The sequence below is a fragment of the Rhinopithecus roxellana genome, chromosome 12 (assembly GCF_007565055.1).
Source record: "Rhinopithecus roxellana isolate Shanxi Qingling chromosome 12, ASM756505v1, whole genome shotgun sequence".
Lineage (NCBI taxonomy): Eukaryota > Metazoa > Chordata > Mammalia > Primates > Cercopithecidae > Rhinopithecus > Rhinopithecus roxellana.
Window position 1 is genome coordinate 109,796,784 of NC_044560.1, and position 20,117 is coordinate 109,816,900.

General features: G+C 58.1%; 2 protein-coding genes and 1 long non-coding RNA gene across 6 annotated transcripts; 1 reads left to right on the forward strand and 2 right to left on the reverse strand.

Annotated features, from left to right (window-relative positions):
* Positions 1-375: 375 nt before the first annotated feature.
* On the reverse strand, positions 376-8,637 carry AKT1S1 (AKT1 substrate 1). Of its 3 annotated transcripts, none has more exons than XM_010369518.2 (5): positions 8,472-8,637; positions 4,166-4,551; positions 3,063-3,140; positions 2,802-2,971; positions 376-1,331 (listed from the first exon to the last, which is right to left on the reverse strand). In XM_010369518.2, exons 2-5 carry the CDS (start codon positions 4,542-4,544, stop codon positions 1,188-1,190), a joined length of 771 nt encoding a protein of 256 aa, XP_010367820.1. In that variant the 5' UTR covers positions 4,545-4,551; positions 8,472-8,637; the 3' UTR covers positions 376-1,187. The 3 variants fall into 3 exon arrangements, with proteins under 3 accessions (XP_010367820.1, XP_010367819.1, XP_010367821.1); XM_010369517.2 differs by having other exon boundaries at positions 7,818-8,513; XM_010369519.2 differs by lacking the exon at positions 8,472-8,637 and adding an exon at positions 4,662-5,040.
* A 149-nt stretch (positions 8,638-8,786) lies between these two features.
* On the forward strand, positions 8,787-19,426 carry TBC1D17 (TBC1 domain family member 17). Of its 2 annotated transcripts, none has more exons than XR_004060422.1 (17): positions 8,787-8,979; positions 9,376-9,474; positions 9,731-9,805; positions 11,123-11,246; positions 12,113-12,320; positions 12,876-12,987; positions 13,077-13,235; positions 13,600-13,728; positions 13,809-13,912; positions 14,494-14,588; positions 15,070-15,186; positions 15,277-15,377; positions 15,473-15,572; positions 18,146-18,243; positions 18,390-18,506; positions 18,831-18,991; positions 19,099-19,422. XR_004060422.1 is itself a non-coding variant. In XM_010369516.2 (17 exons), exons 1-17 carry the CDS (start codon positions 8,959-8,961, stop codon positions 19,300-19,302), a joined length of 1,950 nt encoding a protein of 649 aa, XP_010367818.1. In that variant the 5' UTR covers positions 8,787-8,958; the 3' UTR covers positions 19,303-19,426. The 2 variants fall into 2 exon arrangements, 1 of the variants encoding a protein (XP_010367818.1); XM_010369516.2 differs by having other exon boundaries at positions 18,905-18,991; positions 19,099-19,426.
* LOC115900775 lies at positions 9,469-12,013 on the reverse strand. Its single transcript, XR_004060423.1, has 3 exons — positions 11,885-12,013; positions 10,298-10,444; positions 9,469-9,590 (listed from the first exon to the last, which is right to left on the reverse strand). It is a non-coding gene; the product is annotated as an uncharacterized LOC115900775 (long non-coding RNA).
* Positions 19,427-20,117: the final 691 nt, after the last annotated feature.

Consider the following 20,117-nt stretch of genomic DNA (forward strand, 5'->3'; position numbering starts at 1 on the left):
ATATGTATAAAATGGGCACAGAGCCAGGCGCCTGGCTGACTCCTGTAATCCCAGCACTTTGGGAGGCCGAGGCGGGTAGATCATTTGAGGTCAGGAATTCGAGACCAGCCTGGCCAACATGGTGAAACCCTGTTTCTACTGAAAGTACAAAAATTAGCCAGGCGGTAGCGGGGCGTAATCCCAGCTGCTCGGGAGGTTGAGGCAGGAGAATCGCTTGAACCTGAGCGAGAGTGGGACCCTGTCTCAAAAAAAAAAAAAATAAAATAAAATGGACACAGTAATTCCAACCCCCAGCTGTTCACTGATAATCAGACGTTGCCATTCGGTTTCAGAAAATGTTGAATGAACACTCACAACACACCTCACATTTATCTGTCAGAGGTAAAACTCTTTAATCCCAGAGCGCCCTTCCCGACTGCCGATCCCCCAACCCCTCACTCTCTCCCCTACACTAGGGCCGGAGAGTGAGGGCCCCTGCCCCCCACCTTGGGTGGACGAGGGCCCTTTAAGGCACCTGTGGAGGTCGGGGCGAGGGACGGGAGCTGGTACCACCCTGGATGCAGGGACGGGCTTCGATTGGCAGGCTGTTGTGTGGATGGATGGAACCAATGAAAGGGGGTGCCAGAGGCAACGACCCCAGGCCCCGTAGTGTAAAGAATGTAAATTGAAGGCCCCAGGCCAATTCTGGGAACAGGAGGGCTTGGCCACGCCCCCACAGGAAGCTGGAGCCAATCAGAAGGGAGAACTCAGGAAAAGCGGACGATGACTATGCGGAGACTGGTCAAGTCCTTTAAAGGATTCGAGCCAATCAAAAAAAGCGCTGCCCAGCGACTAGGGAATGGAGCCAATGACGTGCGAGCAAAGCCCTTGTCGCTAGGCGGAAAACAACGGAATTGACCCATTTAGAGCTTAGAGCTGAGCGAGCCAATCCCTTAATAGAAAGAATCTGTCGCTAGGCGGAGAGACGCGACAGACCCAATCGGGAAACGGGACAGATCCCGCTCCTCGGCGCGGGAGGTCGTGGGCTGGAAGGGCGACGTGGATTGGCAGAGGTGGCTCAATCCTGGGAACGGGAGACGCAAGGAGGCCGGTCCCGGATCGGCCTCAGATTGGCGGGCCCCGGGAGTGGGGCGGGGGCGTAGTGTGGGACGGGGCGGACGCGGCCCGAGACGCTCCCTCTCTGGGCCTCAATATTTCCGCTTCAGCTTCTGGAAGTCGCTGGTGTTAAGCCGCGGCCGTGGCAGGTCCCCGAAGACCTGGGTGTCCTCGGCCTCTCTCAGCACCAGCGCGCGCATGCTTGCCGCGATACGGTCCAGGTCGGGCGAAGAGGGCTGCGGGGACGACGACGGGGCGAGGTCAGCGCCGGCCGGGCACGCCCCCTGCACCCACATGCAGCCCAGGGGTGCACCCTGGCTCCAAGCCCACTCCTAGCACGTCCCCGCCCTGCCAGTTGTGCCCTGCGATGCCCACTGTCAACAATGCCCTTCCCGTCTTGCTCCGCGTAGGAACCGTTCTACCCGGTTCAAACACCTCCTCCACGAAGCCTTCCTGCCCCTCTCCCCCTCCCCTTCTTGGCCTGAGACATTGATTCCTACACATGGAAGTGCTGTTGTCTGCTATCTATTAAGGCTGCGTGCACCCTCTCAAGTCTGAGGATCTGGGCTGGGGTTTCAGTCATGTTCCAATCAGACCTCTACTGCTGACTAGCTGGGAGCAAGAGGTTTTGCTTCCCTAGGCCTCAGTATCCCCTTCTGAAAAATGGGGGCGGATAACAGGGTCTCTGTGAGGACTGAGATAATCAGCTGTTACTGCTTTATCATGTGGCCACTGCGCTACAGAAAAGATCCCTCCCTGTGTCAGCCCCCACCAAGGAGCGGTCCTGTCATTCTGCCTGCAGCTCCGGCACCTAGTACTGCCTCTACTACAGCCCCCGTCACCCTGAGCTGGGCCTGTCCCTCGCAGGATGGGACCCGGAGACCCAGATGAGGAACTGGATCTGAGCCCAGTGGGAGACCAGCTCCTGGGCACAGCACTCTGGAGGCCAGAGTGTTCAATTAACTGTGTTGCCATGAGTCGCCAGCACAGAGATCAGCAGCAGGAGGACCCTGACTGCACCAGGCCCTGTTCCTGGTCTTCGGCGCTCACTGCCTCATTGAGGGAAGATGCACAGAGGAGGTCACCACCGTGACTGCTGGTTTGCACATGAAGACACTGAGGCCTGAGGGGGAACTGTGGGGACCCAGGCCTCCTCCCTCAAAGCCCACAGCTCCTTCCTGAAACGCAGCTGGGTTCCAGTCCCAGCTCTGCATCTCAGGGAAGTCACATGTCCCCTCAATGCCTCAGTTTCCCCTCTGCTTCAGGAAGGCTCAGTGAAGGCCAGCCCAGCCCAGGAGCTTCAAACAGGGGTCACTACAAGGGATGAACAGGGCACCAGGGGGTGGGACAAATTCTGCAAAGGGCCAGGAATGTGCAGGGTGGGGATGGGAGGTGACCTAAACCCTCCAAGCCTCAGTTTCCCCACTGGAGGGCGTGCCAAAATACCTGTGCCTTGCCCAGAGCAGGTGTTCTATAGAGATGCTCCTGGAAAGGAGAGGCCTTCTCTATAAGGCACTAGGACACGTGGTAAGGCTGCAATTGTTAAAACTGCAAGGCTCAGGTCCAAGAACTCGCCTCTTGAGATTGAGGGGAGGATTCAGTTAGCTTATGAGTGGAAAGTGGCATCCACGCCGGAGGGCTTCCTGGAGGAGGCAGCTCAGAGCCCTTCCAGCTGCCCTCCCTACCTCCCCACATTTGCCCCTCACCGGCCCATTCTCCTCATCTGATGACCGCGCCTCTGTCCTCTTCTCCTTGAAGCCCCAGACGGGCACAGACACAGGCAGGGACTTGGCATACTGCTGTGTGGGTAGGGCTGAGGCCGGGGGCACTGAGCAGGTTGGGGGGCCAGCGGGGGTCTCCTCGCTCAGGCTGCCATCTGAAAGAGAGGGTGGATTTCAGCTTCTGTCACTGCCTTTGTGCCAGCCGCCTGCCCCCAGGTAGGGAGGGGAACAGCCTGCGATACTCACCGTCTGTGCTCTCGGGGTCCGACTCACAGAAAGGGGGAAGGTCCTGGAGGGTGGCGTCCTCATCCATCACGAAGAGCCCTGTGGACGGCGTGAGTTAGAGGCCCGGGCCAGGCGGCACCTAGCCATGCTCCGTGTGCCCTCCTCCTCAGCCTCGGCCACGGCCACCGCCACCGCCACAGCCACCACCTCCACCTCCCTGAGGCTTCTGAGACCCTCTTCCTTCACCTCACAAACAGCTTCCTCTAGCAGCCTGCCTGGCCATCGGCAGAAACAAACTCAGTTTCTATGGATCCGTCACCGTCTCAGCTGCACACAACGGGCTGCTAACATGAAACCTCTATGATCTGTTTGGGACAATGTGACTAAAAATACAGCCTGAGAGAAATATGGGATGACTATGACCTCTGTTTCACAAATGGAGACCTGGAGGCCCAGAGAGGTTAAGTCACTTGCCCGAGGTCCCATGGCTACTAAGGGATACCACCAGGATTTGAACTCAGGATGCCTGCCCTTCACCCTATTGCAGGTTTTCTCTACCAAGGTGAGCAGGCTAGCCATTGGTAATAACAACAAACAAGGACCTCCTAGTTACTGATCAAGCTCCTACTAACTCCTCAAAGCCCTAGTGTTACAGCCCAGCCTCTGGGAAGTGCCCAACCCCCAAACTTCCCCCCAAAACAGTTGCTTGCTCCCTCCCTGGCTTCCTCAGATGTTGGCTGCATCCTGGACAACTCTTTAATTCCTATCCTGGCCTCCCAGGCGTTGTGGAAACAACTCTGGTTCTACCAATGTCCTGCTCCAGAGCCTCCCAACCCCGCATTGGGACTCCAATTCCTTGGCTAGACCGGGAGGCCCTTGAGAAAAAAGCCTGAGCCTGCTCTGTGTCCCTGTGCCCACCACTCCCAGCACAGAGCTGGCTCAGAGCAGGGAAGGGACTGGCTTTAGATCACACAGCAAGCCCCAGGCAAGCCTGTCTGGCTCTGGGGTCCTGAGACTGCACTTGCGTGGAAGTACTCAGGGCTAAGCAGGTCACCCCCACAAAGCCTCCTGCAGGCACCTCATCAAGCATGGGGCCGCATCAGCCCCTGCCCTTGCCCTCTCACCTCCATTATCACTGACACCCAGCTGCTCCCCGGAGGTCTCTGTCTCTGTAGGGTCATCCTCTTCCTCCTCGTTGTCCTCCCTGGCCAGGGTAGGCCGAGGTGGGCTGGGCGTGGGGCTGGGTGGCTGTGGTGCTGGTGGGGGCGCAGGAGGCCGAGCAGCAGTGGCAGCCCTGTGGGCCAGTGCGATGTCGTGGAGGCAGCGGCGCACCGCCTCCGCCAGGGCTCCTCGGCCATGGGCAGCGTAGGCACAGGGGCCTGGGCGGGGTGGTGGCGGCGGGGCTGCGGTCAGCAGCACCAGCTCCGTGCCAGTCCGGGCCCGGAAGCGCTCAGCGGCCCCCACCACGGCCTCCCACAGCTCCTCGGGGCGCCCCAACGCCATCCGCGCCCTGCGGGCCAGAGCACGACAAAGGGGGCTGAGGCTTGGCTGCCTACACCACTGCCACCCACTCAGGGTGTCTGCCTGTCCCGTGGATGGCGCTCACACCCCTCCACCCACCTTGTTCCAGCGGTGCTGCGTGTCCTCCCCAAATCCGCTACTCCCCAGGATTCTCACCATCCAGCCCTCGCAGGCCCAGACCCTGGCGACGTCCTCTGCCCCAGCCCATTCCTCCTTCCCCTTTGGCCCTGCCCTGGCCTCTGTGTGAGCCACCAGCCACGTGAGCAGGGAGTACTGGAAAGTCAGGGAGTCCCAGCAGAGATGCCTCTCACAGTAAAACCTGCACCGGGTTCTGAAGACTGAGTACAAAAAAGCAGAATGAGCCGGGCACGGTGGCTCAGGTCTGCAACCCCAACACTTTGGGAGGCCGAGGCAGGCCGATCACTGAGCCCAGGAGTTCGAGGCCAGCCTGGGCAACATGTCGAGACCCCGTCTCTATTTCAAAAAAAAAAAAAAAAAGAAGAAGAATTTTATCTGCTTTTTTTACTCTTTTAACATGGTGTCTAGAAAATTTAGAATTCCAAATGGGGCTTGCGTTGGCATCTGATGGGCGATGCTACCCTGCTCCATCGCCCAGCCGTCCCATCCAGAGTGTCCTGCACAAGGCCCAGGGGGTTCCTTCTGCACCCAGAGCTGATGCTACCCCTCGCCATAGTCCTCAGGACAGGGTCTCAGCCTTCACCCTGGCCCTGGAGGCTCTGCGTGTTCTGGCCAACCCCAGCTCCCGGGCTATCCTGCCTCCATGGCCTTCCAGAGCCTCTCAGGCCCAAGGCCTTCAGAAAACGTGGTCCCTGACCTGGATGCTTTGATCCCCACCAACCTTTCACTCATCCTAGGACGGAAGAAACTTTCCCTCACCCCTAGATCCAGCCAGTCCCCTCCCTGGGGGGTCCCACAACATCTGAGTGGCCACCTTCCCAGCACACTTCCTTCCAGAGGGAACTGGCTGGTTCCATGACTGAGGCCTCAGCGAGAGTCAGAGCTGAACAAAGGTAAGAAATGGTGCTGGTGTTGCTCTCTGTGCTGGGAAATCCACGTGGCTTTTTCCTACAAGACTATTCTGGCAGGTCCTCTGTCGTCCCTGATCCCCCAGGATGCATCAGATGCCTTCCGGAGCCCATCTGATGCTGTGGGCTTCCTACATGAGCACTCATGTCACCAGAGCTTGTGACAGCTGTACCCTGGCTGCCTCCTGCATCAGACTGTGAATTCTCCCAAGGTCAGTGATTTGTATTCACAGGACAGGTTGGCCCTAAGCAGACAATGCAGGGTGCATCTCCTTACCGGGTGAGAAGAGCGAGGTTAGGGGGGCTGGGTCCTTGCCCTGACTCTGTCTCAAACCTGCTGTGTGACCTTGGACAGCTCACTGGCCCTCTCTGTGCCTCATTTTCTTCCCCATTAACCAGAGTGGTTGAGCCAGAGCTGCTGGGCTGCGGAAGAGGTTCCTTGGGGAGGCAGTGAGCACACTGCCACTGCAGGGATTCAGGCACAGCTGTGGTCCAGCCCACCAGGGTGAAGGGAGCAGAGAATCTGGAGTTTGAATGAAATTTGCAGGCCCTTTATGACTCACGATCATAGATGTCGGTGTTTGCTGAGCACCTATTCAGTGCTGGGATTCCACACCTGGCATCTCACCTCCTATCTGACTCACTCAGGGAGTTCAAAGCCCCAAGGGAAGTAAGAGGTTTATCCACCACTTCCCAGAAGCCACGCAAGGACCCAAGATGGGATCAACCTTCTCATCCCACCCTTTCACCTACGCTATGAGGCAGAAGTTTTAGTTACAGTTCACTCCATTTTACAGTTGCAAACTCAGGCCCAGGGACAGTCAGCATTTTGACGGGTCCGGTCCCACAACTGGAAGAGGCAGGGCTGGGACCTGGACTCTGACAGTCTCCAGGACCTGTTCTAAATCCTGACCGCCATCCTGCCTGCCTTTAGGAGGGCAGATATCCTAATCTAGATGGCAAAGTGAGGCTCAGAGAGCTTAGGACACTGGCAAGAAAGCACACAGCTACACGGCACAAGTGGGGCTGAAACCGCTGACTGCCCAGCCCCCAAAACCCAATGAACTGGGGGGTACCCAGTGTCTCAAACACACCCCTCATGTCCTTCCTAGCTGATGGAGGAAGAAACTGAGGCTCGAAGCAAGAAGTGGCCGGTCCAAAGTCAACTGCCTGGCTGTGCTAGGCCTGGGGCTCTCACTTCCATGGGCCCCCAGCCCCTAATGATATACGGAGAAGAGGGGGAGCGGGATCCCGGAGGAGGACGTCAGGATGAAACTCCCTCCCTGTATTCAATCTTGGAGTAGCCATGGGATTGAAGAGAGTGAAATAGGGTGAGTGGGTTGTGAGGGTTCCCCCGACTCAGGAGACAGGAGCAAAAACGACGGGCAACTTCCACAGGCCGCTCTGCCAAGGTCCAGGGGCACCCTGTAATGTTACCCAACAGGAGAGTAGCCAAGACCTGGCAGTCCTCCTTACCCTTGAGCTTCTAGAGGAGGTCCTGTTTCCTCCAAGGAGCTGAGAGATGGAGGAAGAACCCGCCCCGATGGAGAAGTTTCGTTTAAGATCAGGGAGACATGAGAGGAAAGTGAGACGTGGTCCCCACAGGAGGGGGAGCACGATGTGGCTGTCCTCTTTGGATGCGGGGAGGAGGGAAAGAGCTAAGGAGAAGAGGGGTGGAACCACCCCTCCTGTCGAAATTTTAGTGCCCCACACCCCAAGATGTGAGGAACTCGAGCATGAATGCGGTAGCTACGGGTGGGGTGAGTGCCTGGGGCCAGGCTCAGCTGCCCCGAGACCTCCCAACCTAGCCCGGGGTCCAGGGAGGACCCACTGGTCTAGGAAGAAAACAGGAAATCCCGCCCAGACGGAGGCCAGGACCGGAAGTCCCGCCTTTGGAAGGGTGAGGGGCACCCCGAGGCCCCCCGAGCCATTCCCCGACCCCGTGGACGTGGTCCACGGCCCAAGTAGAGATCCCAGGCGCTCTGGACACCGGAAGGTGAGGCTGTCTAGGATTTGCCTCAGGTCTGACAGGACGATTCCCACGAGCGACCCCCTTCCAGCGCTCAGCAAAGGGTCGCTGGCGGACCTCTGCCCTCTAATCTGTGCAGGCCATACCCCTCCCGTGAGCCGCTCGCCCTCCCAGCGCCCCGCTGCCTCAGGACGGCCAAATCCTCCCCACACCGCGGTTCACAACGCCGCCTCCACTCACGTGCCCGTAGCCAGCATGGCCGGCCCGGCGCCGTCGCCGCCCTCAAAAGACATGGCGGCGCCTTGCGTCACGTCCGCGTAGTTGCCCCGCCTCCTCTCTGCACACTCCGCCTCCCTTGTCGGGGCCGCCCGAGATCAAGATGGCGGCCACAGGGGCTTCATCCGAACCAGTGGGCAATGGCGACGGCAGCGTGCCCATAAGAAAAATGGCGGAAAAAACGCTTCAGATTTCTCGCCTACAGCATTTCCATTTGCCCCCAACAATAATGGCCGTCCTCATAAGCTCGCTCATGACCACAGCAAACGAAGGCAAGCGACCTGACGTCCCCGACCCACGATAAACTTCTTCGACAAAAGTGGAGGAAATCGGTGCTCGTTAACAACATGGCAGCCAACCGGGTCTAATCAGCCCATAGTGTACATTGGCTCTCCCTCCCTTCAACCTGCTCCCATTCAGCACCAAGGCTGGCAAAGATCCAACACGGCAGCATTTCTTGCTTCGGTTTGCCAGGCTTCAAAATGGCGGCTCAGCCCGCTTTCTCGCGACGGTGACTCAAAAATTCGTTTGGGGCCGCTTCGTTTCTGGGGGCACTGACGGCTTCATCCCGTTATCCCAAGTCCCTCAGTGCCTCTTGTGGTGTACAGCTCTTCTCACCTCCTCTTCTCTTATCCGTTCGGCTCTTCCAGCTGTCGCGCCCCGCAGAGAGATGGGACACCCCCGTATTAACATGGCCTTAGCCGACCGGCTTAGGCCATGCCCTCGAGCAAAATGGTACCTCCTTGGCTTCAATTCCAGTATACAACATGGAGAAGGAAGTGGGCGTTTCGAGGCATGCTTGCCCCACATGGTGCAGCTCTCACACCCTCCCACTTGTTTACTTCGTGGCGAGAGGGAGAACACTGCGCCTGCGCACTCTCCGTAGCCGGCTCCACCTTCAGCGTCTGCGCCACGTGACTACGATCCACCCTCGAGGTTCCAGTGGAATAACCCCCTTCTGAAAAATGGTTTCACCCACTCTTTCTCTGGAACTGGTCGGGGCGCTACCACTGTCCGGTCCGGAGGGGAGCTGTTTTCTCCGGAAGTGACCACATGCTGACTCGGAAAAGGAGGAGGCGGGGCAGTGGGGCCTTCGGCGGCGACTATGGAAGGAGCCGGTTACAGGGTAAGCACTGAGGACGCATTCCCTCGCTTCAGTGTATGCGAAACGCCCCGTCTGGTGATCAGCTCTTCCCTCAGGCCTTGCGAGTGCACTTGAGAAACTCCGATCTCTTATAAACGCGCCGTCACCCTCCCGTCCACCGCCCCAGGGAAGAACCTCTCATGGCCCCGCCCCCCGGCTCAGGCGACTCCTTGGGCCCTGCCCTCTGTGGAACGCACGCCAGCATCCGAACGTGGGCTGGACCATTCTCCCCGCCTTCGTCCCGGGGCAATGGCCCTCCCGGCCCCGCCCCCTGGGGATGGCTCCTCCCTGGGCCCGTCCCTATTGGCTCCCCAGGCCGGTCCCCTCGCTTGTCGCCTTCTCGTGGGCCCCAGCCCTCGCTGGTTTCCCCCAACTCAGGTGGTGTTTGAGAAGGGCGGAGTGTACCTGCACACCAGCGCTAAGAAGTATCAGGACCGAGACTCCCTCATTGCTGGTGTTATCCGTGTCGTGGAAAAGGTGCGTTGGGAGGGAGCAGGGCTCGAACCCACTCCGAGCGGGATGCAGGCGCTCTGAGATGCAAGCGGCAACTGTAGGAGTTTGGTCTGGCGGTCAGCAGTGGGACCTGAAGAAGGCTGGGGGTGGGAACTGGAATGAGGGGCGGGACTTTGAAAGGCTGAGGGTAGAAACTGGGAAAGTTTGGAAATTTGCAACGGAAAGTTTTGGGACTGTGGTTTGGGAAGCGCCTCTAACCCCGCCTCCCTCCTTCCCCTAGGACAATGACGTCCTCCTGCACTGGGCTCCTGTAGAGGAGGCTGGAGATTCTACCCAAATCCTCTTCTCCAAGAAGGTAGGCTCCACCCGCTTTGCCCTTCTCCACTCGCTTTTCTTCTAGGTCCGTACTGTTGTAAGTCATTTGAGGGACCTGCGTACAATCCCAGACCTACCCATGGGGCATGTGTGACCTTGTCTGGGCTTGGGTACTCTGCCCCTTGGTTTGCTTCTATGAAATGGGCAGAGGATGCCCATTCAAGGAAAAAGAGCAGGGACCATGAGACGCATGGTCGTGGGGATGGCTGACCCCTCTCTCTCTTTGCTTCGTGGGAGATCCCTGCCACGGTGCAAGATGTGGATTCCAGTTGCTTGAAAGGAAATGGCATTTCCTCTGGTGCCAGAGGACAGGGCCTGACAGCCTACTCACCCACTTCGTCACTGCTCCTGCTCCTGCCTTTCCCTTCGTTATATCTCCTGAGACTTCCCATGGCTAGACCCTGTCCTGGGCAACTCTGAGACCCAGAGATAAGTCAGATCCAGACCCACCTAAGCCCTCACCCTTACTCACTTTTTGAGAAGCTGATAGATTTCTCACTTTTTGAGAAACACAGCCAAGGCACAAGGAAGTTGTGTTACGTCATTTCCGCTTTTCAGGTTGCCCTGCATCTGGTTGGTAGAACTTGTCATGTATCCTGGATTCCAGCTACAAAGAGACCTGGGAAATGTAGTGTTTTTGAGACAGTCTCACTGTCTCAAAGAGTGCAAAGTGGTATCTTATTGTGGTTTTGTTTTGTATGTAGCTAGTGAGTACCGACATTGTCTTTAAGCACTCCGCAGTCTGACTGCAGAGCCACCTGCCATGTAACATGGACCTTCCTACGCACTGGGAGACGTGGGGCCAAGTCCTGGCTCTCTCTCTGGTTGCGTTGGGTGACCCTGAGCAAGTGCTGTACCTTCTTTTTCTTTTTCTTTTTTTTTTTTAATGAGACGGAGTTCCACTCTTGTTGCCCAGGCTGGAGTGCAACCACGCAATCTCAGCTCACTGCAACCTCCGCCTCTCGGATTCTAGCAATTTTCCTTCCTCAGCCTCCTGAGTAGCTGGGATTACAGGCATGCCCCACCACGCCCAGCTAATTTTTTTGTATTTTTTTTTAGTAGAAACGGGGTTTCACCATGTCAGCCAGGCTGGTATCGAACTCCCACCTCAGGTGATCCGCCCGCCTCAGCCTCCCAAAGTGCTGGGATTACAGGCGTGAGCCACCGCACCCGGCCTGCTGTAGCTTCTTTGTGCCTCAGTTTCCCTGTTTATTCGATGGGACTATCTTTCAGGGTAGCCTCAAGGCTCAGATCTGCATCCCTAGCCCCTTACTGTCTGCTCCTTTCCTCCCCTAAGGACTCCAGTGGGGGTGACTCCTGCGCTTCTGAGGAGGAGCCAACCTTTGACCCCGGCTATGAACCTGACTGGGCCGTCATCAGCACTGTGCGGCCACAGCCCCGCCACTCAGAGCCCACGAGAGGTAGGCTGAGGTGTGGCCCTTGGGAAGCACGTGTGGGCCAGGTAGGACACATCTCGCCCTCAGTGGTCATGGCTCCAAAGGCTTTGCTGCTCACAATCAAGAAGGCCACCAGTCACCACCACCTTCCAGTCCCAGGAGCATGGAAGTGAATGGGAGTACAGGACTGTCCCAGCCCAGGTCAGCATGGCCAGTGTCTCTGAGGTCGCAGCCTTGCTCGTCCTGCTGGGCTCCTGGATTGGCTGTGGGTGCCCCCACACCAGGCCTGCCCCTGAGGTTCGAGGCTGGTGGGGTGATAGATGCAGCCAGTCAGGGCGATTTGCACCATTCTGGGGTCACACAGGGTGCAGGGGCCATCCAGAGAAGGCACCTGACCCCTCTGGGGAATGGAGACCCCTTCCAGGAAGAGGTGATGCTGGAACTTGGCACTGAGGGACTCTTGGGAATTGTCTCTTCTGGCAGAAAGAGCAGCCCGTGCAAGCCAGAGGCAGGCGGCCCTGGTGTGTTTAGGGAGCCTCTGGCCTTTCATTGTAGCTCAAGTGTGGGATTTTGAGTGAAGAAGGGTTGGAGGTTAAGATAGGCAGGGGCGAAGGACAGAACTGAGGGGCCTCAAGTGCCAGGTTGAAGAATAGGGCCCTTACCCTGCAGGTTGAGGGGTGCCTAGGAAGGTTCTGGAAAGGCACATGTCCACTGGGCTCCCCTTCTATCTTACTCATTTGTGCTTCCAAGTAATGTGAGGCCAGGCGCAGGGGAATGGCTTGTGGCCGGGCTGTCAGGAGATGCCTGTGCCGAAGGAACATCCTGGGTTGAGGTTGATGAGGCCGGCTCTGGCCTCTCACACCTCCCCCAACACAGCGCCGTCTCCCCAGGTGCAGAGCCCAGCTGCCCCCAGGGCTCCTGGGCCTTCTCAGTGAGTCTGGGGGAGCTCAAGTCCATCCGCCGCTCCAAGCCGGGACTCAGCTGGGCCTACCTGGTTCTGGTGACCCAGGCTGGAGGCTCCCTGCCTGCACTGCACTTCCACCGCGGGGGTACCCGCGCCCTGCTCCGCGTCCTCAGCCGCTACCTGCTGTTGGCCAGGTGAGCTCTCTCCCAGTGCTGGGCCTTAAACCGGGCCCAGTTCCTCCATGGCTGCAGCGTGACCCCTCGGGGCTGTGAAAGAAACACAACTCACACTGATTTAAAGGAAGGCAGAGAGAGTTGACCAGCACATATAACCAAAAAATGAAAAGGGAGTATTGATTTCAGGCAGGACCCAGGTCCCAAAATGTTGCAAACAGTTATTCTTTTACCCTCTGAGTTCGTCGTTCTCTGGGCCCCCAGTATCCCTGGCTTAACAACCCCGCTGGATGGAAAGCACCTCTTCCCCCCATTCCAACAAGATCCCAGAGCTGCCTCTCATTGGCTCGTCCCTGAGTCAGTTACACTGGACCAGAAGGTGAAAGGCCTTCATTGGCCAGCCCCAAGTCCCATGCCCACCCCTGGGCTCCAGCTCTGATCCTCCTGTAACAGCATCCCCCGAAATGAGGGATTCCCCAAGGGTGGTTGGGACGCTGGATGTCGGCCGAGCACAGACAGCTTGGGACACTGGGCCCCTACCTGTGCATCACCTGTGCGTCACCTCCCGCCTCCCAGCTCCCCACAGGACTCCCGCCTCTACCTTGTCTTCCCCCACGACTCCTCTGCCCTCTCCAATTCCTTCCACCACCTGCAGCTCTTTGACCAGGACAGCTCCAATGTGGTATCTGTGAGTGTCCCGGGCACCAGGCCTGGCGGGTGTGGGCAGGGAGGAACGAGAAGGGGCGGGCCGTGAACTCCCTTTGGCCTCGTCCCCAGCGCTTCCTCCAGGATCCCTACTCCACCACCTTCAGCAGCTTCTCCCGAGTGACCAACTTCTTCCGGGGTGCCCTGCAGCCACAGCCTGAGGGAGCCGCCTCCGACCTTCCCCCACCACCTGACGATGAGCCCGAGCCTGGGTTCGAGGTCATTTCCTGTGTGAGTAGTGAGTGGACCCTCCCTGTTATTTCTGGCCGTATCTCCTTGGGTGTATGATTTCATTTCCCTGGGCCTCAATTTCCTCCTTGGTAAAATGGGGACGGTAATGGGATCCTCTCAGGGGGTGCATGAGGAAAGCGCTCATGGCTCTGCCAGGTACTGTGAGCACCTGCTCGCTCCTACTGGGGGACCCCCTCCTAACTAGGGGGTGACTTGGCTGCTGAGCCCCAGAAGAGGCTGCTGCCCGCCCCTGAATGTTAGTTATTCGTCAAGCTAAGGAGCGCCCTGAGTTTGTGGACTGAGGCCGGGTTGGGTCCCCTCACTGCCCTGCCGAGCCCCGGGCTCATTTGCCCTTCACCTGCAGGTGGAGCTGGGGCCTCGGCCAACCGTGGAGCGGGGCCCTCCAGTTACAGAGGAGGAGTGGGCACGCCACGTGGGCCCTGAGGGCCGCCTGCAGCAGGTACCCGAGCTGAAGAATCGGATCTTCTCGGGGGTAAGTGCCAGGGCAGGGGGGAGGATGGGGCAGGGCCAGAACAAGGCCCCACTGAGCTGCCTGCCCTCCTGCACCCCCAGGGTCTGAGCCCCGGCCTGCGGCGTGAGGCGTGGAAGTTCCTCTTGGGGTACCTCAGCTGGGAAGGCACAGCTGAGGAGCACAAGGCCCACGTTCGCAAGAAAACGTGAGTCCTCAGGAGGCCCTGCCCTGCCAAGTATGACACCTGGCGCCTCTTAGGGCACCAGTGGGCAAGTTCTGTGGACACTGGTTGTGAGCCTGCTGTATCTGGGCACCATCCTGTGCCTGTGGAATACGTCAGTGATCAAGCCAGACCCATCCTTGCCCCTGTATGGTCTGTCTCCTGTTTCCATTGCAGTTTTCATTCCTGTGCCATACTGTTTTAATGATCACAGTTTTGCAGCATGTTTTATAACCTAGGAGGGCCCATCTCTCCTCATTCCTGGTGTATGTTATGTACCTGCCAGGCATTGAGGATGCAGCAGTGCTGGACGGTTCCCTGTCCCTGGTGTCCTGTCCAGTGGGGGGTGACAAATTTTCACCAAAAACCCACAAGGTTATGTAGTGAGAGATACCAGGAAGGTGAAGCATAAGGGATGGTGGCAAAAATGACAAGGTGACTTGCTTGGGTCTGTGTGGTCAGGGAGGGGCTCTGCAGGGCTGACTTGGGAGGTGGCGCCAGGCTGGGAGGTCTCTGGGTGCCGCAGAGAGTGGCGGCCTCACATCTTGTTTCCCTCTGCCACTCAGGGATGAGTATTTCCGCATGAAGCTGCAGTGGAAATCTGTGAGCCCCGAGCAGGAGCGGAGAAACTCACTCCTGCACGGATACCGCAGCCTCATCGGTCGGTGTCAGGGGTGGCGCTAAGGGTGGATGGGAGCAGGGAACCACAGGAGGGCCTCAGGCACGGGTGCGAGGGGCAGATAGAGGGAGCCCCCTGCCTCCCCAAAACCAAGAAGAGGGCATCTAGGGGGAAAGCAGCATGGGCCATTGGAGAATGGCCTTGTGGGAGCAAGGCCAGGGACAAGACGGGAAAGAAGGGGAGCCTGGCTGCCTTGGGGCCCAGTCTCAGTTCTGTTGATGCCTCGAGATCTTAGCAAGTGATTTTGCCTCCCTGTGCCTCAGTTTCCCCTGCTGTGGGAGGATACAGCGAGCTGGTGAGCAGGAGGCCCGCACCTCGCAGCAGGAGCATCAGTGATGGTTTCTAGAACCAGCTCCGCTTCTGCCCGAGAGCGAACCCCAAGGCTGGGGGCTGGCACTGGTGGCCTGCAGGGATGGGCCCCCCTACCCTTCTCACCTTTGCTCCCTGCGCCCGCTCCCCGCAGAGAGAGATGTGAGCCGCACTGACAGGACCAACAAGTTCTACGAGGGTCCCGAGAACCCAGGGCTGGGCCTGCTGAACGACATCCTTCTCACCTACTGCATGTACCACTTCGACCTCGGTGGGTGGCAGGCCTGGGGCCAGGCGGGGCCTGGGCTGTCCAGGGGAGCGCTGTGGGCTTGGCTGCAGCCTGACCCCGTGTCCTCCCCAGGCTACGTCCAGGGCATGAGTGACCTTCTCTCCCCGATCCTCTACGTCATTCAGAATGAGGTGGATGCTTTCTGGTGTTTCTGTGGCTTCATGGAACTCGTGGTGAGGCTCGGGCCAGGGTTGGGACACAGGCCTGTCGAGCAATCGGGTCCTGGCACCTCACGGGGTCTGCTCTTCCCCCTCCTTCCGTCCCACAGCAAGGAAACTTTGAAGAGAGCCAGGAGACTATGAAGCGGCAACTCGGGCGACTGCTGCTGCTCCTGAGGGTGCTGGACCCCCAGCTCTGTGACTTCCTGGGTATGTCTCTCGGGCGGGTGGGCAGGAGACAGTGGGGCTGTAGACCTTGCCAGATTCTCTGGTAGCAGCCACAGGTGGCGTCCTGGACATTGGGTCCTGATCCAAACAAGAGAAACATCCCCACGCAACCTAGAACGTAGAGGCAGAATTGCCGTTTGAAGCAAAATGTCAGCAAATGCAGACACGCAGGGACACTGACTCACCCCATCCTCGTGCTTACCTAGATCCTGTTTGGGCTTTGCCTTAGGCTTAACCTGCAGGGTATTTTTCAGAAATAAGGACCTAGGCGTTTCTGCCACTTCTTGTCTCCACCTGGCTGTGGCTCACCTTCAACCAGGAATCAGAAACTGATTATCTGGGCCATGGGGCTGGGGGTGCCGCATCCCGGCTTGAACATTTTTATTCTTCGGCCGGGCACAGTGGCTCACGCCTGTAATCCCAGCACTTTGGGAGGCAGAGGCAGGTGGATCACTTGAGGTCAGGAGTTCGACACCAGCCTGACCAACATGGAGAAACCCTGTCTCTACTAAAAATACAAAATTAGCGGGGCCTGGTGGCGCACGCCTCTGATTCTAGCTACTCAGGAGGCTGAAGCAGGAGAATCGCTTGAACCTGGGAGGTGGAGGTTGCAGTGAGCCAAGATCACACCATTGCACTCCAGCCTAGGCAACAAGAGCAAAACCCCAACTCACACACACACAAAAAAGTGTGTATATATATAATTATTATAGTATATATTATTTATTACTTAGTCAATGTAAAAACTGCAGGAAATTAAGATGAAGAAAAAAAAGTAAGACTGGGTGTGGTGGTTCATGCTTGTAATCCCAGTGCTTTGGGAGGCTGAGGTGGGCGGATCACCTGAGGTCAGGAGTTCGAGACCAGCCTGGCCAACATGGTGAAACCCCGTTTCTACTAAAAATACAAAATTTAGACGGGTGTGGTGGTGGGCACCTGTAATCTCAGCTACTCGGGAGGCTGAGGCAGGAGAATCACTTGAGCCGAGGTCCCACCACTGCACTCCAGCCTGGGCGACAAAGCGAGACTCTGTCTCAAAAAAAAAAAAAAGAAAAAAGCAAGTTAAAATTGCTGTTTGACATCATTTTTCTTGAGTGCAGATGGTGATGATAATAAGTTAAACTTACTCATGGACGTTTCCTCGATGCTTTAGGACCCCCGGGGGAGGGAGCTGAGATACTCTGTCCTCACCTTACTGATGAGGAAACTAAGCCATAGAAAAGCGTCACCTAGGCCCGGGCGCGGTGGCTCACACCTGTAATCCCAGCACTTTGGGAGGCCGAGACGGGCGGATCACAGGGTCAGGAGATCGAGACCATCCTGGCTAACACAGTGAAACCCCATCTCCACTAAAAATGCACAAAACTAGCCGGGTGAGGTGGCGGCACCTGTAGTCCCAGCTACTCGGGAGGCTGAGGCAGGAGAATGGCGTGAACCCGGGAGGTGGAGCTTGCAGTGAGCTGAGATCCGGCCACTGCACTCCAGCCTGGGCGACAGAGCAAGACTCCGTCTCAAAAAAAAAGAAAAGCATCACCTCCTAGGGCACAAGGACAGAGGATGCCTCTGTGTCACTGAATGTCTTCTGAAACATCACTTTTCTTGACTGCACGGCATTGTGTCCTGCAAGATGTGGTAGAATCGATTTAACTTGACCTGCTGGAGATTCGGGTCCTTTGCAGTTTTTCATCACAGTGCATGGTCTGGGTCATATCTTTAGGTTCACTTCCAAGAAGTGGAATTTGGTTCAGGACAGTGCTTGTCTTCACAGCTTTTGAAAGTTTGTCCTCCATTGTTCCTTTCCTAAAAAGTTAGAATGCTGAGGCTCTCACTCTCATTTGAGTTAACTTGGAAAAAAAGGTTCGACACCAGGTTAATTTTTTTTTTCTTTTTGAGATGGAGTCTCGCTCTGTTGCCCTGGCTGGAGTGCAGTGGCGCGATCTCGGCTCACTGCAAGCTCCGCCTCTCGGGTTCAAGCGATTCCCCTGCCTCAGCCTCCCAAGGAGCTGGAATTACAGGGGTGTGGCACCATGCCCAGCTAATTTTTGTATTTTTAGTAGAGACAGGGTTTCACCATGTTGGCCAGGCTGTATTTTTAGTAGAGACGGGGTTTCACTATGTTGGCCTGGCTGGTCTCGAACTCCTGACCTCAGATAATCCACCCACCTTGCCCTCCCAAAGTGCTGGGGTTACAGGAGTGCGCCATCGCACCCGGCCCTCAGCTTAAATTTTTGCTAACATCATATCTAGGACTGCCAGTTTCCTTAGGCCTCACCAGCAGCGGGCACTGAGGCCTGTTTCCTCGGGCGTGCTGGGCGTCCTGCCTCCCTTCCATGTCCATGGCAGATGTGGAAGTATAATAGCATATTTCCTCTGGAGAGTGGGAGGAAGAAGGGGCAGGGCCCGCTTCAGAGCTGCTTCTGTCTCACCTCCGAGGTTCCCAAGCCAGGCATAAGTCACTTGTCTAGACTTGGGTAAGGTATTCCAGTCAGGATGACGTCTCAAACTCTCAGTCCCAGCGCTGGGCAAGGCTGAGTGGGCTCCATGTCATCCCCCAGATTCCCAGGACTCTGGCTCTCTCTGCTTCTGTTTCCGGTGGCTGCTTATCTGGTTCAAGAGGGAATTCCCCTTCCCGGATGTCCTTCGGCTGTGGGAGGTGGGCCAGCCAGTTTGGGCGAGAACTGAAGGGGTGGGCTCACTTGCCCTGGGAGAGACTGGGAGATTGGGCGGAGAGGGGCAGGCCCTGGTGAGACCTCAGGCCCAGGCTGGGTCATCACCCTTCCCTCCCTCCCGCACCCCCAGGTGCTGTGGACAGGGCTCCCTGGCCCCAATCTGCACCTGTTGGTGGCCTGCGCCATCCTGGACATGGAGCGGGACACCCTCATGCTGTCCGGCTTCGGCTCCAATGAGATCCTCAAGGTGAGGCTCTGTCTCCCTCCCGGCCCGTCCCCACCCTGTCCACCCTGAGCTGGGCGCTGCCCAGGGCCGCAGTACCTCCAGGGAGCAGGTGTTCAATGTGGGATTATTGAAAGCCTGGTTAGCTGGGAGCGCAGTGGGGGTGGGGCCGCGTAGGTTTCTCTCCTGCCCCATCGCGCCTGCTCCCAGCAAGGTCCTTAGGGCAGGTGGGTGGGGACTTGCCCTCACCCAGTACGGCTCAGAACGCTCCCAGAGGCCTGAGAAGCATGACTGGCCCAGCGCGCCTCTGAGCCCCAGAGGGCCAGCCCGGTGTGTCTTGTTTCCCAGCACGAGCCACAGAGTGGGCGCTCGGGCGGAGGTGGCTGAGTGCTGACTGGCGCCTGACCCACCCCCGCCCGCAGCACATCAACGAGCTGACTATGAAGCTGAGCGTGGAGGACGTGCTGACGCGCGCCGAGGCCCTGCACCGCCAGCTAACCGCCTGCCCCGTGAGTCCCCCGCCTGCCCGCCCCGCAGCGCCCCCTGCCCGAACCCCGCCCCCATCTCACCTTCACTCACCTTCCTCTTTTCGCTTCCCTCAACCCTGCGCCTCCAGGAGCTGCCCCACAACGTGCAGGAGATCCTGGGGATTGCGCCGCCCACAGAGCCCCACAGCCCCTCGCCCACCGCCTCCCCGCTGCCTCTGTCGCCCACCCGGGCCCCGCCCACCCCGCCGGCCCCCACGGACACAGCGCCGCAGCCCGACAGCAGCCTGGAGATCCTGCCCGAGGAGGAGGACGACGATGGCGCAGACTCCTAACCCCGCCCGGCAGCCTTGTTCTGCACAGGCACTTTAGACCGAGCCAGGGACACCTGCGAGGGGCCGCGTGCACTCCGCCGCCCTACTGATAAGCTGGCTTCATTAAACTGACACTTCTCATGTGCAGTTGGCTTCTTGTTCGTGGGGGGAAGGCTGCCAAGTGGGCTCTGATCTGGGTGGGGAGGGAAGCCTAGGGTGAATGATTGGGGTTTGTGGAGGCAGGGCTCCCTGACTTGCCTGATTTTTTTGTTTTACGAGATGGAGTCTTGCTCTGTCGCCCAGGCTGGAGCGCAGTGGTGGATCTCGGCTCACTGCAGCCTCCACCCTCCGGGTTCAAGCAACTATCCTGCCTCAGTCTCCTGAGTAGCTGGGACTACAGGCGTGCGCCACCACACCCGGCTAATTTTTGTATTCTTGGTAGAGACGGGGTTCCACCATGTTGGCCAGGCTGGTCTTGAACTCCCGACCTCAGGTGATCTACCTGCCTTGGGCTCCCAAAGTGCTGGCATTACAGGCGTGAGCCACCGCACCCGGCCTGATTTGGGGTTTTTGGAAGAGGATAGGGTGCTCTGGGCTGCGGCTGCGACCTGGTAGCTGTGTGGGAACACTTCCCGGACATAACCAAGGTGGAAGGGCCTGCAGAGTTGCACTCTGCGGAGCCTGCCCTCCCAGCTGCTGCTTGTGAGAAAAATCACCTCCTGTTAAGCCACTGTCAGCCGGGCTTTCTGTTACTTGCATTAGGGGCCATCTGTGCTTCAGCCTCGTGACAGTCGGAGGTGGTCGTTGTGATTGCCATTTCCCAGTGGTGCAGGGCG

What these genes read in the sequence shown, in the direction of transcription:
- AKT1S1 (XM_010369517.2), bottom strand. Translation starts at nt 7,870, where the DNA reads ATGTCTTTTGAGGGCGGCGACGGCGCCGGGCCGGCCATGCTGGCTACG. An exon ending in GGGTGTCAGTGATAATGGAG is followed by an intron (nt 3,141 to 4,165) that starts GTGAGAGGGCAA and finishes CGCCGTCCACAG; the next exon opens with GGCTCTTCGTGATGGATGAG. An exon ending in GGACCCCGAGAGCACAGACG is followed by an intron (nt 2,972 to 3,062) that starts GTGAGTATCGCA and finishes CCTCTCTTTCAG; the next exon opens with ATGGCAGCCTGAGCGAGGAG.
- TBC1D17 (XM_010369516.2), top strand. Translation starts at nt 8,959, where the DNA reads ATGGAAGGAGCCGGTTACAGG. An exon ending in GGTTCGAGGTCATTTCCTGT is followed by an intron (nt 13,236 to 13,599) that starts GTGAGTAGTGAG and finishes CTTCACCTGCAG; the next exon opens with GTGGAGCTGGGGCCTCGGCC. An exon ending in GCTCCAATGAGATCCTCAAG is followed by an intron (nt 18,507 to 18,904) that starts GTGAGGCTCTGT and finishes CCCCGCCCGCAG; the next exon opens with CACATCAACGAGCTGACTAT.